A 15,590-nucleotide genomic window follows, 5' to 3' on the forward strand; every position below is an offset into this window, starting at 1 on the left:
TATTATAAAAAGTAAAAAAAATCTTCCAAAACAATACCTTGTGTTAAAGGCAATGGTCTTCCACCCCCAGATCTTCTTATTTTGATGGTTCCATGGGGAGATGCATCTTTTGAAAGAATTAAAGATGATGCAATCTGCTCTCCAACCTTCAAATCTTTAGATGCAAGCAGCTTCATATTCTCCCAGAAGTTAGATTTACTGCAAGTAAGTGGAAAATCTCTTCTAATGATTATTAAGTATTCTGAACATCTTTTCTCAGATTTTGATGATAATGATGGAATGCTTGATGTTTCCAAGGGTTGTCTCTCATTTAGCTTAAGGCAGCCAATTTTGCAAATGAGACAATCACAGTCCTGGCCTCTTGTTGAGAGACTGGTTTTAATTTGGTCAAAATTAAAAAGACTTAGAAGTGTCACATTTTTGCCATTGTGCCTTTTTTGAAGGTTAACTCTGCAGCGATCACAAACTCCCAAGGGAACCCTTTGATCGGCAAAATCAATTTCATCAGAAAATATTTCTTTGACTTGATCAATCAAGAAGGAGATACAAAGAAAACAAACAATTTTTCTGCAATCATCATGGAATTTAGCTGAGTTAGGCATTTCTAATGAAATAACTTGATTTGACACAATTCATATACCAAAGCAACTAAGGGTCAATGCCTTTTCCCGAAAAAAGTGAAAAAAACATTTTGTCAGATTGCCACCCTTATGACTACAAATTTAGCATTTTTAGCTTACTTCAAAAAGCATTATTTCTGTCTTTTTATGAATGAGTGAAAATCTTAATAAAAAGAAAGATTTTTATAAACTTTTAAACACAATAACATAAAAGTTAATTTCCAAACACTCATATACTACATATAGAAACATTTGGATGGTATTTCCAGTTTTGAATGAGTCAAAATCATTTTTTTAAATAATTATGTCAACCGGCATTTCTTCATAAAATGTTAAAAATTCAAAATCAATTTTCTTTCTCGAACGAAATAGTTTGATTTCAATTTTTGCATTTTTTGAAATGGGAGCATGTGTATTTTAATCCCTCCAAAGGGTTTCTTCGGAAACTCATGTTCAAGTTTTGAGCCATTTCAGAGTCATGTGTCTAGTAAAAAAAGAACTTTTTACTCAGTGCAGCAAACCTAGTGAAAATTTTTTTTTTTTTACTGAAGAATCAGAAATAAATACCTGCCTAAATATGTACTTAATACTTACCTAGTTGAACTTACTAATATAAAGTCTTGGAAAAAACTTCTAAGACTTTATATTACTCATATTAAGTAATATAAAATATTAGTATTCCAATATTATCCCAACAATTTTATTATATTGTGTAAGAGTATGGCTTATTATTAACATACTACATAAATAAATTTCTAATAATATATATTATTTATAAAATAAATTGCTCATAATAATGGCAGCAATATCATTACATTGCGTAAAACATACAGTTTGTTTTAATTTACAACTTATCATTCCATACTTCATTTGAAGAACAGAGCAAATAAAATTAAAGTGCCAATTGCATCTTTGCATCTTATACTTTCACTATTCTCTGCGAAAACTTTTATAATCCTATTGAAAAATCTTGAATGTATTACAAATGAACAAGATAATTCTAATGCTATGAAATATGTTACTTTAAAAATTTGGGAAGGGGATGAAGCAATCTTTTTGTAGCTTTTATATAGAAATATAAAAGGATAAAAAAATTTATAGTAGGATAAAAAAATAATAACATAATCAACCTGATTCAATCTCTGATAGTTAGATGGTCAAAAAGTAAAGTTTACGATTATAATTTTTTAGGCCAATTTTAATATAATTTAATAAGCCAAGTTTTAATTGGGCTACAAGCCCATGATTAAATAGTGTCTATAAAATCTAATAAATTCTTTTTATCTAATTGTATCAGTAAAAAAAAAAAGTTAATTATTAAAAAATAAAGTTAATTGATAAAAGCAACAAAAATTTCAATTAGAGGAATTTTAAAACACTTTTATAAAATATTTTGACTGTGCAAAAAGAGCTACACACACTTTGCTACAATTCATCACACTTTAGCTTATGAAAAATATTTTGTTATGCTATATTAGGTCAAAATACACTAAAATCTTTTGTTATAATTTAGAGCAAAACAAAATATTTCTCATAAACTAAAGTGTGATGAATCGTAGCAAAGTGTGTGTAGCTTTCTTACTTATGGTGGATCATAAGCACACAGGTGTGCTTATTGATGCAGAAAAAAATAAAGTACATAAGAATATACAAGAAATTACATATATACGACTTAGAAATGGAAAAAATTTTACAAGTATACATTAAAAAAAAATATAAGCTTAGTATATTTTCACAGAACATCGAATGATATGAAAATGATTGTCAGAAAAATTTGAATGGTTCAAAAATGATGGTCAGAAAACATCAAATAGGAAATTAAATTGATCAAATAAAAAAAAACATAGCAAGAATAAAAAAGAGAAACTTGTGGGTGTTCTGAATTTTGAGTGCAAAAAGCGATGATGTGAAACAAACAGGTGATGTCATTTATTCAAGCTTAATAACTGTGACAAAGGTAGCTTATTTAGAACCAACGGAAAAAATTGTAGCGTCAAATCCTAGCAACAAATCCTAGACTCAGCAACAAAAAGTTACCTCTAAACTTGAAATGTAACAGAAAACTTGTTAAAAGAACACTGAAAATGCATTTTCAGTGTTCTTTATTTTATAATAATAAATAATTTTATATAATAGCATTTTCTTTTAACAAAAAAAGATAATATGCATTACAATTAGAAAATCCTGTCTATCGTATGCACAAAATGTTAAATGAAAATCCTGTCTATCGTAGGTGCAAAACGTTATATGAAAATGCAAAAAGTTAATGAGTCTTACATTGCGATTAGAAAATCCTGCCTATCGTAGGTGCAAAAGATAAAAATGGTGCAAAGAGTGTTTGAATTGGGCAGTAGAGATTTGTTAAGTGTGTTACATATTGAGACACTAGTTAAACAAAAAAAAGATTTTTTTTTTGTTAATTTAGTTTTCAATTTGTTGCTTTGTTGCCCTAGATCACTAGATCTTAATTCTATCAAAAACATTTGGTCATGGATCAACGCTCTATTGGTAAACAATCAAATTCAATAAACTGAGTGTTTGAGGCAACTTTTAAAAGAGTATTACTTAAAGGAGACGAATCCTTTTTTTGCTATCAAGCAAATGGGAAACACTTTAAATTTTAGTTTTTTTTCAATTTTCGGTTCTAAACCTGATCATGATCTCTTATGCAACTCATAATTAATTCATAATCAAAATTTTGATTATGAATTAATTTATTTTTTTAAATTTATTTTTTAAATTTTATGACTTATTTATACTAGTTGTACAGCTAAATGTTTTTTTTTTCTAAATTAAAAAAATTATTTATTTTCCAGATTTTTTTATCGAATAAGAAACACAAAATATTGAAATTATTAGAGCTAACAGTAGTATTATACTGTAGAATGAGTTCTGATGTCTTTGATAAACGAAGGCCATTCAAAAATGAATCACTTTTAAATGACAACGATTTTTTTTTGTATCTACAACAAATATTTTTGTACCAACATTTAGAGGGGCAAAGTTATTTCTAGGTTTAGACACAAAACCTTCTCATAATTCAAAACCAGTAATTAGTTTTTGATTGGTCTTTGATAAAAGAAGACCATTAGAAAATTAATCCGGTTTTTATTTTACATTATGGCTGATAAGGGTTCAATAAGCATGGAACTTTAACTTTCATAAAGTGTATTTTTCTTCTAAATTTTTAAACTTTATATATTGGACAGGTTGTACTTGCTCAAACCCAAACCCTTCCTCATCAATAACGGTTCATGCAGAACTAAGTACACAACAATGTTTGAACAAATATCAAACATTTTTTTAATAATAAATGTAAATAAATATATAGTTTTTCTTAAATATTTTCTCATATAATTGTGTGTTTAATATATTTTATGTTGAATGTTTTTTAGTTGCACGTTTGTTAGTCATGCATAAAAGTAATATAAATTATTTTTTAGGAAGAAGAGTTAAGAAAAACTATTCTTTGTGTATTTGCAAACAAACAGGTTAACAATTTAGTAAAAATAAATAATTTATGATATTAAATTATGATTGTTATTTATGTTTAAAATTTATTTGAGTTAAATTTAAAAAATTTAAAACTTAAAAAAATGTGCAATACTACGAAGTTAATTTTACTTTTTACAATTTTTATTTTTAAGCAAGTTTTAAACAAGTTTTAAACAAGTTTTGATTTATAAATAATTTATAAAATATATTCCAGTTGCTCATATGTCAGATATAAGACCAGAAATTATATTGATATCAACTAAAAGCCACAATTTCTAATACCATTTCTAGAATTTTAAATCTAGGAATAGTGAAAGAGAGTTTATAAGGATTTTAAATCTGCAAAATAATAAAAAACAGGTACCAGGTAAATTGATTTCAGAATCTTTGATAAATCTGTAAAACATTCAAAATTGAAAGTTCTAAACTTTACATGATTGTTTCTTTTAAACGCCAGAATTTTTTTTGATGAAATTTGAAACTTATAATTCTTTTTATGATGAATCATTTTTTAACCATGAAATTAGTTTTCTTCAAGGAGGTTTTACTTGAGGTATTTTTGTGGGCATTTTTGTTTCTGTTTTCAAATCATGGGGTGTGTGCCTTAAAGCTTCTTTTTTTTTTTTTTAAATGACTCAAAGCTCAGATTATTCTCAATAAATTACAATTTGTTTAAATGAAGATAATTTATCAAAATATTGATTTAAAATATTTATATATAAATAAAAAATTTAAAAAAAAAAGTTTTTTTTCAAAATGATCCTGAATAAGTCAGAAAGCAGGAGATGGGTTTCTGATGTTTACTTAAGACAAAAATATCTAACTTTGGAAAAGATTATTTCATTTATTAAACTAGTGAAAGAATTTGTAGGACCCTGGTTTCAGTTTCAACATTATTCTCATCTGACTGGTATTTGTAGAAGCTTTACAACAAACATATTTCAAACAGGCTATCAGTAAAGCTATTGAGACTTTAGTTGATTGGTTTTGATTAAGTTAAATAGTTAAGAATAGTGAAACAAGTTAAGAAGAGTGAAAAAGGCTGACAACTGTTCTTGTACTATTGCTGCCTATAATTTTCTTATATCTACCTATATTTGCTTTACTAACAAATAAATGCAAATGACTGATGCTTCAAATGTATCAGTAAGAAATTTAATGTTTAAAAAAATTCCTAACCTTTCATTTTCAAAGTTTCATTTGCTAAAAGAATGAAACAAATAAACAAAAAGAAACATTTTAACAACATTTAAATATGTTAAAATCAAAAAATCATATTTAATTACAATTATTTTTCAAATTTTTTAAATTTTGTTTATGCTTTCAACCATCTGTTACTAGGAACTAATATCATATGGTTGATTTATTAAAGTGAAACAGGTTATTCTTAGCAAAAAAATATTTAATTCAATTTAAAAATTTTTTTTTTAAATTCTATTTAAAACAAAAAAAGATTTATTGAAGTCAAATAAGTATTCCAAACAAAAAAAAACATTTATTGAGGCAAACTAAGTTATTCCAAACAAAAAAACAAACTTAAAAAAACAACTAAGTAGTAATAAATAACGTTTATTAAAAACAATCATTTTATTCAATAAAAAAAAATTACTGAGCAAGGCAAAGTTGTTAATCCAATCAATGGTCAATAAAACTTTCTAATCAAAATATATTATTCTCTCTTTTTTTTTCTTAAAGTTAACAGCCTAATTATTATTATGTTTATAAGTTTTTGAAATTTTTATTTTTTTATTCTGTTTATTTACATTTTTACTGCTATTTTCTGATTACTTAAGTTTTTTTAAAAGTTAAAAGATCAAAAAATTTCCTCATTGATTAGTAACATGGTTATATATGATAACATGGTTATATATGATTGTCATGATTATATATGATCGTCATGGTTATATATGATAAGAAGAAAAATAATACACTTATTTTAATTTAAATCATATTATTAAATCATGTTTAAATTTTAAACATATTTTAAAAACCATTTCATATTTTTTAAAGCAAAAATATGATACCAATGAGTATTACTTATTTTTGTATCAAAACGTTTTTTTTGTGCTTTATCCATGTGAATTTAACATTCTGTCTGGCCTATAAAATATATTTCAATTAATAAAGCATTCTGTGTGGGCTATAAAATATATTTCAATGATATAAACATTCTGTTTGGGCTATAAAATGTTTCAATGAGATTAAGCTATTTAAATTGTTATTAGCAACAGTTACTAAGCCAAAATACAAATCTTAGCAATAAACACTACAATCATATAATGATACAAAGCAACAAAGTAGTAAATAAATTATTTTGTTGTTGATATTTTTTGTTGATTTATTATGATAAAACACTTGCTGTTTAACTAATTTATATGTAGACATTAGTATTTTGATTAGTATTTACTTATTCAAGTTTTCTGTTGAATGATTGAACAGCCTCATTCCAATTCAAATTTATATTTTAGTTGCCTCAATAGTTTTTGTTTATCTCTTACTGATAAATGATCAAACAGCTTCATTCCAATTTAATTAAAATTCATATTTTAGTTGCTTCAATAATTTTTTATTTCTAGTTCTATTTATCTTTTTCAAAGAATGACGAATGAGCTGGTAAGCAAGTTTACAAATTTTGTTTTCGATGCTAGTAAATGAGGCCCAAAAGTTAACGTGTGATGTATTCGTCTATAACTAAAATATGAATAAATATATTTTCATAACTATAATAAAATTCATTGGTCAGGTTATCTCAATAGTTTTTGGTTATCTCGATAGTTTTGGATCATCAGTTGTGATACTAGAAGTAGTTATAGACTGGATCTATCTGCATGCACTTATAAAGATTATATTAAAAAAGAAATTATTTTTATTCAGAATGCTGTTGAGTAGTAGACCTGGTATTCATCACCTTTGTAACATAAAAGTAGCTGTTCGAAATTTCCAAGTCTCAATAGCTTAAAAGAATCCAAAGGCGTTGATATTTGTTTCTTATGCTCTAAAAAAAACAAATTGTTGTTGATTTTCTTATGCTCTAAAAAGAATATTTGTTGTTGATATTCTTATGTTCTAAAACAAATATTTGTTGTTGATATTCTTATGTTCTAAAACAAATATTTGTTGTTGATATTCTTATGTTCTAAAACAAATATTTGTTGTTGATATTCTTATGTTCTAAAACAAATATTTGTTGTTGATAATCTTATGCTCTAAAAAGAATATTAGTTGTTGATATTCTTATGTTAAGAAATATTTGTTTGGCAGTATAAGCACAAAACTTACAACAAGATACAACAAGAGTTTTGTTTAAATGTACAGAGATCAATCACATTAGATAAGAAGGTAAGAAGTAAAATCTTTTTGAAATTGAAAATAAATTTTGCAGATTGCACTGTATTTTGAATAATGAAAAAGATAAGAAAATCTTGACAGAAACAGGTCATTTTACAATGTAAAAAAATGTGAATTAAAAATTAAATATTTTGGAAAAAATATTGTTTATTTTATCGACTTACCTATGTTAGTAAATAAAGGTTTCCTCAGGATATGAGATTATTTTAATTTTGTTGTAGGTGTTTGCATTGATAGAAGACAGTGATCTTTAAAGATTGAACTTATTTGACCCATCACCGTTAGATTTTCTAGTAGTAAACATTTTCAGCAAGTTAGTATTTTTAGTTCTGGTCTGCTAAACAGGCTAATACCAGGAGCACCACCAACACCCTGTATTGTACAATAACACACACTGATTTTTAAAATTTCTACAATTCTTGTACAAGAAAAATTAACTTTTTCATAAGAAGTTCCTTAAGAAACTGTAAAAAAAACTAGAAAAAACTGCCCAAACCAAAAAAGTGGAAAAAAGTTTGATTTGAAAAATGAAGGTTGGGTACCTTCGTTTTTCAAATAGAGTTGCTAGCGAAAACATTTTCTTAAAACAAATTCATGATGATTCTGCATAAAAAAAAGTGATTCAAGAAAAGTTTTTAATATTCTGTTTTTTATTATCTAAATTTTAACACAGGTTTTTAGAAAATGTTGATAATGTAGTTTTTTAAAATTGGTTTTATTAACATCATTTTATTGATTTTTTTTTGTTAGGATATGGAAGGAGCAATGACTGCTGCCGAAGTTTCAAATGCTTTAGGTTTATCTTCGCTTAAAACAAGAACATGGTCCATTTTTAAAACATCTGCAACAAAAGGAGAGGGGTTAACAGAAGCCATGGATTGGTACGTTTTTTAATTTTATGTTCTAGAACTATAATCCTAATATAAATTAATTTTTAAATATTTTGTTAGTTATATTAAATTGTTGGATTATTAATACCAAATACAATTGGTATGTATTTAACTGAATGCTTTTTTAAAAATATCCATGTGTAGTTTTGAAATCAAAACAGTTTTATGTTTCTAAATATTACCTGCTCTTAGGGTCAAAATTTCGAATTTTTTTTTCACTAACTTAGTTACCTGATCTGTTTTAAGTTTTTTTTTTTTTTTTTTTTTTAAAGACAAAGACTATGATAACTTAGTTACCTAATCTCATTTAAGTTGACTATGACTAAAGACTATGATATTTAAGGTAAAGAAGTTTAATTAGTTGCACTTTGTAAATTTCAACAATATTTCACACGTGGTAAAAGGTTTAATATGTCATAGAATTTTTATAGAATGGAAGACTTACGAAGTAAACGCTATGTTGTTTTCACGTTTAGTTAATACTTAAAATTGAAATCATGTTGGTTTGACCCTACTTTCTTTACTTTCCTCCACAATACTCAGCATTTATTAAAGGAGAGTTATAGACCAAATAATAATGATATATTACAATATTTTGATGTATTACAATATATTTTATTTAAAATAATCGAAAGAAAATTTAATAACTGATTTTTATGTTTTGAAATATTACAAATCAAAATGCATAACTATCATATAACTTGTCAAAAAATTAATCTGTGAATTAGGTCAAATGAAGTTATTAAAATTTTAAAGTTATTAAATTTTAAGTTGTATTTAAATATATAAAAACCAAAGAATTATCCAAAATCGAAAGGTAATGAACCAATTTAAGAAAAAAAACTAATAAAAATTAACTAAAAATTTTAATAAAATATAATGTCGTTTTGGAGGTTAAATTGTCACTTGGTGTCCTTTACATATCGCTTTATGCTTTTTTTACATATCGTATGCATATTTCAAAAAGCCAAATCTTGCATTTTAAATTTATACACTGGTACCAATCACTATACTGATCTTTTGAAGTTTTGTTTAAAACTTCACAGTTTTGTTCCTGATGTTGTTTTTGTAGAGTTACTGTAGCTAATGTTTTTATTTGCTGTTTATCATCAAAGTTAAGCTTACGTTGTTACGTATACGCTACCACTTTTACTCTCGGCATCATTTAATCGTTCGAGAATTTTAAATATATATTGAAACATTCACAACGGAATTTAACGTCTAAATTTTTTTCTAGTTCTATTTTTTCTCTTTTTCAAAGAATGTGCGACGAATGAGCTGGTAAGCAAATTTACAAATTTTGTTTTCGGCGTTAATAAATGAGACACAAGAGTTAACGTGTGACGTATTCATCTATGACTAAAATATGAATAATTATATTTTCATAACTATAATAAAATTTATAGGTCAGTTCAGGCCTAATATTAGTCGCATTTCATTCAACCATATAATTCACTGCTCACCATTTTCATTTTTTAACTTTTTTTCTAAAAATTGTAAATTTAATTTCGAAAGAAGATTGTAAATTTAATTAAAAAGAAAGTAAATTTAATTTTGAAAGAAGAAAAAGAAGACCAGTGTAAAAAGTTACACAAGAATTCGTGAAAAGTTAAATGAATTTTAATTTAGTAGATTTTTATGTACATTTTTCATAAAATGAATAAAAAATTATTTTTATTAAAATTATCTTTTCTACAGCATGATCGAAAATATTCTCAAAAAGCTTATTCAATAATTAACTAAAAAAGTACAAACATTGGATTAACACTTTCATATCTTTTATTTTATTTTATATACTTTATTAAATTCAAAGTACTTAAAAATCTTTCAAAACTAAAATTTAAAAAAAAAAAGCAGCTGAGGAGCCCATTTGCAAAATGCGCTAAGTCCGATTTTGAGAAACGACGAAAAAGACTGAACTACTCAAGTTGTTCATCTACAAAAATTGTTTTTTTTTTGTTTATTTTACAACCTACAATTTTTTGTTTGGTCTAATATTTAAATAGATAATAGATTTTATTATATAGAATGTTGAAATGGAATTAACTCAAAATTTTTATTTTTGTGGCTTAGCGCATTTTGTAGATGGACTCCTCAACTAAAGCTATCTCATTTTGTGTTCCGTTTAAGTATTTGGTCATGTGTTTAGTATTAAGTTTATGTATGCGTGTTCTAAGTGATACTTTAGAACTGTTTTTACTCTTTTTAGGCTTGTTGATGCATTAAAAGCTCGTCAATAAACGTTTTCTTCATATCAAAGTACAAGTGGAAAAGAAAAGAAGAGATGACCGACAAGTGCTCTAAATAACTTTGACACGAGATTATGCGTTCTTAGCAAGCGAGGTTTATTTGCGATTATAAGCGACGATATATTTTTTATTTAAATTAATACTAGACCCCATATTTATGTTTAATTTTTTTTTTAATTTGGAATCGATTACAAAAGAAGTTCACTTATTCAATAAACTTGAAAATCAAGTGAACTAAACAGTGTATCTAGTCAGTGTAACTAAGCAACTCTATTAACTAGTTAGCTTTCTTATTTTTATGAACTTTTGTAAAATACTTTTCAAATTTGTATTTTATAAACAAAAATATTAAATAAAGCTTAAACTTTTAACTTATTTTTAAATGAATGAAAATCCCTGCTGTATTATATCTATAGAAATGAATGGTTGTTTAAGCAAAACTGATAAAGTCTGCCCTTATAAATGAATGCTTATTTAAGTTGGCTGAGAAATAAATAAATGAAGGGATTTTATGTGTGATACAGGAAAATGAATGGTCAGTTAAGTAACACTGAGTAGTGTATGTCCCAATATATTTTCTAGAAATATTTTTTTGCCTATTGGTATATTATATTGATATCAATGATGAAATGGTTGGTTTTATCTTTTTTTAATTAAAAAATAAAGTTTTTTAAGAGTGGTAATCGTTTGTTAACAATTTCAAGTTGCATTCGACATCAAACTGTCATCAGCTGATATTAATAATGTAAAAGAAAGAACATCTAGAAAGTACATGGCATGTGCTTATGAGGACTTAGATGAAGGAACAGTTAAACACCGACTAGAACAACTTCGAAAAAAAGGCAGGGTTTTGCTTAAAAAAGATTCAGTTTACAAAAACTTACATAAAATTGAAGCTTCAAATTTTGATCTAGATAAAAGAATCTTTCAAGGTCCCACAGGAAAAAATATTGTTAATAGTTCCCATTATTTGTACCCTAACCAATCTCGAAACGAACCTGATCTCAATAAAAATGAACAAAACAGTTACTTTTTCAAAAATGAAATCAGTTATGAAGAGCCCATTTATCCTGCTAAAGGTTATTCTAAATATAATTCTAAAGAATTCTTAGAAAATGTGGACGGGTACGTAATTAAGCGTAATTTATTCAACAGAAGCTTATCTGCTGATGATCTTGACAAAGCTTTAAATCGTCAAAGCAATTTCATATCATCGTACAACGACTCCTTGGCAGAGCTTCCGATGAAATCATTTATTGTAAAACATCAAATCCCTTGGCACTCCGTAACACGATGCTATTATTGTGGTAATAATGCGTTTTCAAGCGATCAAATTACGGTAGGTAATAACACGTGGCATAAATGGTGTTTGAAGTGCGACCAATGTTTAGTAACGTTGTCCTCAGAAAAAGATGTGACATTTTATAAAGGTAAAATTTTTAGCTCTTTGCCTTAGGGTTTAGGTGTTTTTATATTGAAAACACTAATATGGATAATTACTACGTACTTGTTTAAAAACTAAGGTAATTATTTATATACATGTTTTTGAAAATTATAACTTTAGCTAAGATTTGCAACGCTAGCAAATCAATTGCCAGATTAGATGTGAACTTTTTTAACTAATTTTAATTAATTTTAATGTAAAACTTTTTTAAATTTCATCTGAGAAAAATTAAAATAAGTTAGAGTAAAATATCGAAGTATTCAATCCAATATAAAAGAAAAAATTTATATAAAAGATGTTGTAATTTTTATTTTTTTTTAATACATGTTTTATTTCTTTATGTTTATTTATTTCATTAGTATTCTTTTTTTTTTATTTCTACATTATTATTTGTACATTAAATTTTATTTACATTTCGCCAAAAGTATCGGTAGAGGATCTGAAAAGGTTGCAACAAGATTCTAGCATTAAAAAAATAATTTAATACAATTCTTTGAAATTATGACTAAAGAGCCATATATAAGCAAAAAGGTATTTATATACTTATTTAGATACTAAAGTATCTAGGTATTTAGATGCTAAAGTATCATGAAAAACAGAAGAGTTTTGTTCGGTTTTTTTAAATTGCTTAAGCAATTCTGTAGATTTGTCAAAACTGAGCTTTTAATTTATTATTATCATACTACTCCACATTGTCTACTGATATGAATCACATTTTTTTTCCGTTAAACTATGTAGTAAACATCAACCCCCCCCCGCCCTTTCTTTTTTTTTTCTCGTAAAAAAATGATGTTTATACATACATTGTGTGTATAAACATCATTTTGTATGTGTGTGTGTGTGTGTGTGTGTGTGTGTGTGTGTGTGTGTGTGTACATATATATATATGTATATATATATATATATATATATATATATATATATATATATATATATATATATATATATATATATATATATATATATATATATATATATATAATGTCTTTACCTTTTAGATGTAATTTACTGTGTGCATTGTTACAATGATATAATTACGTCATTGAACAAAATTGGTCGCTTTAATAGTTTGCAAAGAATCATGGAGAGCAAAAAGGAATTTATAAAATACCCGCTCAGAAGTCGCCACCATAAGCCCCTAAATAATGCGATAACTTCTTTGGCATCTAATAAAATAACTTACAATAATCCAGAATTTGTATTTAAACATAACTCAGACCTCCCGAACTTACTCCAAACTACAACTGTGTCCAGACAACAATATCCAAGTAAAAGCATACTAAAGAATAATCGCTTATATAGCCCAAAAAATATTGAAATTACATTTTCTAATGTAATGTTTTCTGATGCTTTTACAAGTAAACTTATTGGTGATGACGTTGAGAATTATAATGACGACGTTGAGAATGAGTTTAATGATTATAATAGAAAATTAAAAAAAAATGCGCCTCATAACACAGTACGACAAAATGAAAACAACGTTATTATTAACATGCGTAATAGATTAAAAAACAAATCTTATTCCACTGAAAATCTAGAAGATTCATATTCCGCTTCTTATAATTATGTGCTCGAGTCTGCGTGCAAAGCTTGGGTTGAAAAAAATGCTCCCCTAAACCCTCCTTTAACAATCCGTCAATCACCTTATGTTGATAAAAATAGTCTTGTGCCGAGTTATTACGAGTACGGAACATTAACATTGAAAAAAAGGTTTGCACGTAAAAATGAACATAGTTATTCCGATAATAACAAGTCAACAAAAGTTACAAACATGAATGACTATAATGAAAATGAAAATATGAATAACCATAATGAAAAAAGTAAGGAATTAAAAACGAGCGTTATCAATGATATCACAAAAAAAGATGATTCAAAAACAATCACAATCAAAGAAATCGCAAACGATATCAACAATAACGATATCAACGATAACGTTATCGATATAAACAATATTAAAGTAAAAACTCAGCTTAATGCAATAAATATTGAACGAGAAAAATCGGATAAAGTTTTAGAAAAAGCGAATAAAATTACAGATGATTTGATCAATGATTCACAGATTTTACTCATTTATAATGAGACTTCAAAAGAAAATAGTCCATACACAAACATCGATACAGAGGCCTCTAACTTCTACACAGACGTCTCAAACAAGATATCAGATACACCGCAGCATCCGTTAGAATATATTAATAATAACTGCATAAAAGTTTTAGATCAAAACACGGAAAATCACAACGAAAAAAATTCACAAGATAATATTTCAGAATTTATTCAACAGGAGGTTTTGAAAGAGGTAATCTCCATAGAAAACAATCGTACCAAGAATAATATCACAGCAAACTCTTTAGTATTAGAAAACAGTCATACCGAGAATAATATCACAGCAAACTCTTTAGTATTAGAAAACAATGTTTCATTTGAAAAACAAAAAGTTTACGAGAATAAAAATGAAAATTCAAACAAATATGACGAATCTTTAAACAAAGATTCAAATTTAATGGAATCTTTAGATAAAAATAGTATCAAAACATTTTTTCCAGAAAAAAAAGAAGTTAAAATGATAAAAAATAAGAACGGAGAAAGGTTCATGATGCAGTTTGAATCAGATCCCCCGATCAAGAAAATTCTTTCAAATATTATAGACAACACAAAAAACCAACCTAACATCGTTATTAAAAACCAACCAATCAGCATCATTAAAAGTCAAGAAACCGATAACACAGAGGTAGTCTATCCAAATACTGAGACTAACTTGTATCAATCAAAAAACGAATTTTATTTAACGAAACTAAAAAAACAAAGCCAAATTAGTAAAGTTTATTCAGAAAATGTGGAAATTGATGAAGAAGCTAAAAAGTTTTGTAATGATAAAAACGAAAATCATGGTTTACGAAATAATCAACGTAAAAATGACCTGCTAGAAAATGTACAAAAGTTACCTCGCAAGACTAAATTTTTAATTTCTATAAAAAAAAAGTTTTCTAAAAATTAAATGTAGTTTTTTGTAAAAAATAGTTTTTGTCATTCATTGTTGACTAGGTGAAAAAAATATATATATTTTTCAAATGTCTTTCATTGTTGTTTTACAATCGAAATACGACTAGGTAAAAAAAATTTTACATAGTTTTTTTTATTTTAGCACCCATAAACTCTAAACTTCATTCCCATAAAATCAAGCAAAATTAATTTATAATCCTAATAATTGATATCTAATTATACACAGGTGTATTTTGCATTTTACATAGGCTATTACATTAATCTGAACAGCATTTTGTAAAATAAATCATATCAATACATTTATAAAATTTTGAAAAAGCTGACCAAAAGGTAATGAACACAGTAATTTTGGTATTAAAGGCTGACTTAAATTTACAATACAGATTTTTCGAAATCATAATACCGCACAAAATATTTGTATTGCTCAGAGTAAATTCCTAACAAGCGTTTTAGATCGGGCTTCGCCTGGTGCTTAGACCGTACGTGAAAATCCAGTTTTGAAAACGCGCATATTTTCGCACAACTCTTTGGGTTGTTTTTTGTG

General features: G+C 26.1%; 2 protein-coding genes across 2 annotated transcripts in view; both read left to right on the forward strand.

Moving 5' to 3' along the window:
• The window catches only part of LOC100210394 (ADP-ribosylation factor-like protein 1), a 28,194-nt gene extending 17,221 nt beyond the window's left edge, over positions 1-10,973 (forward strand). Inside the window, exons 8-10 of the mRNA XM_065790260.1 lie at positions 4,064-4,111; positions 8,214-8,344; positions 10,563-10,973. Coding sequence (XP_065646332.1) covers positions 4,064-4,111; positions 8,214-8,344; positions 10,563-10,593 — 210 coding nt within the window. The 3' untranslated portion in view covers positions 10,594-10,973. The remainder of the gene's footprint in view (positions 1-4,063; positions 4,112-8,213; positions 8,345-10,562) is intronic.
• Positions 10,974-11,119: 146 nt separating this feature from the next.
• On the forward strand, positions 11,120-15,119 carry LOC105844685 (putative uncharacterized protein DDB_G0282133). Its single transcript, XM_065790259.1, has 2 exons — positions 11,120-12,032; positions 13,045-15,119. Exons 1-2 carry the CDS (start codon positions 11,375-11,377, stop codon positions 15,039-15,041), a joined length of 2,655 nt encoding a protein of 884 aa, XP_065646331.1. The 5' UTR covers positions 11,120-11,374; the 3' UTR covers positions 15,042-15,119.
• The last annotated feature ends 471 nt before the right edge of the window (positions 15,120-15,590 follow it).

Source organism: Hydra vulgaris, chromosome 02 (genome assembly GCF_038396675.1).
Source record: "Hydra vulgaris chromosome 02, alternate assembly HydraT2T_AEP".
In the NCBI taxonomy this organism is placed as follows: Eukaryota; Metazoa; Cnidaria; class Hydrozoa; order Anthoathecata; family Hydridae; genus Hydra; species Hydra vulgaris.

Coding starts and splice junctions, on each gene's coding strand:
- LOC105844685 (XM_065790259.1), top strand. CDS start 11,375: ATGGCATGTGCTTATGAGGACTTAGATGAAGGAACAGTTAAACACCGA. Junction 12,033..13,044: donor AGATGTGACATTTTATAAAG/GTAAAATTTTTA, acceptor TTTACCTTTTAG/ATGTAATTTACTGTGTGCAT.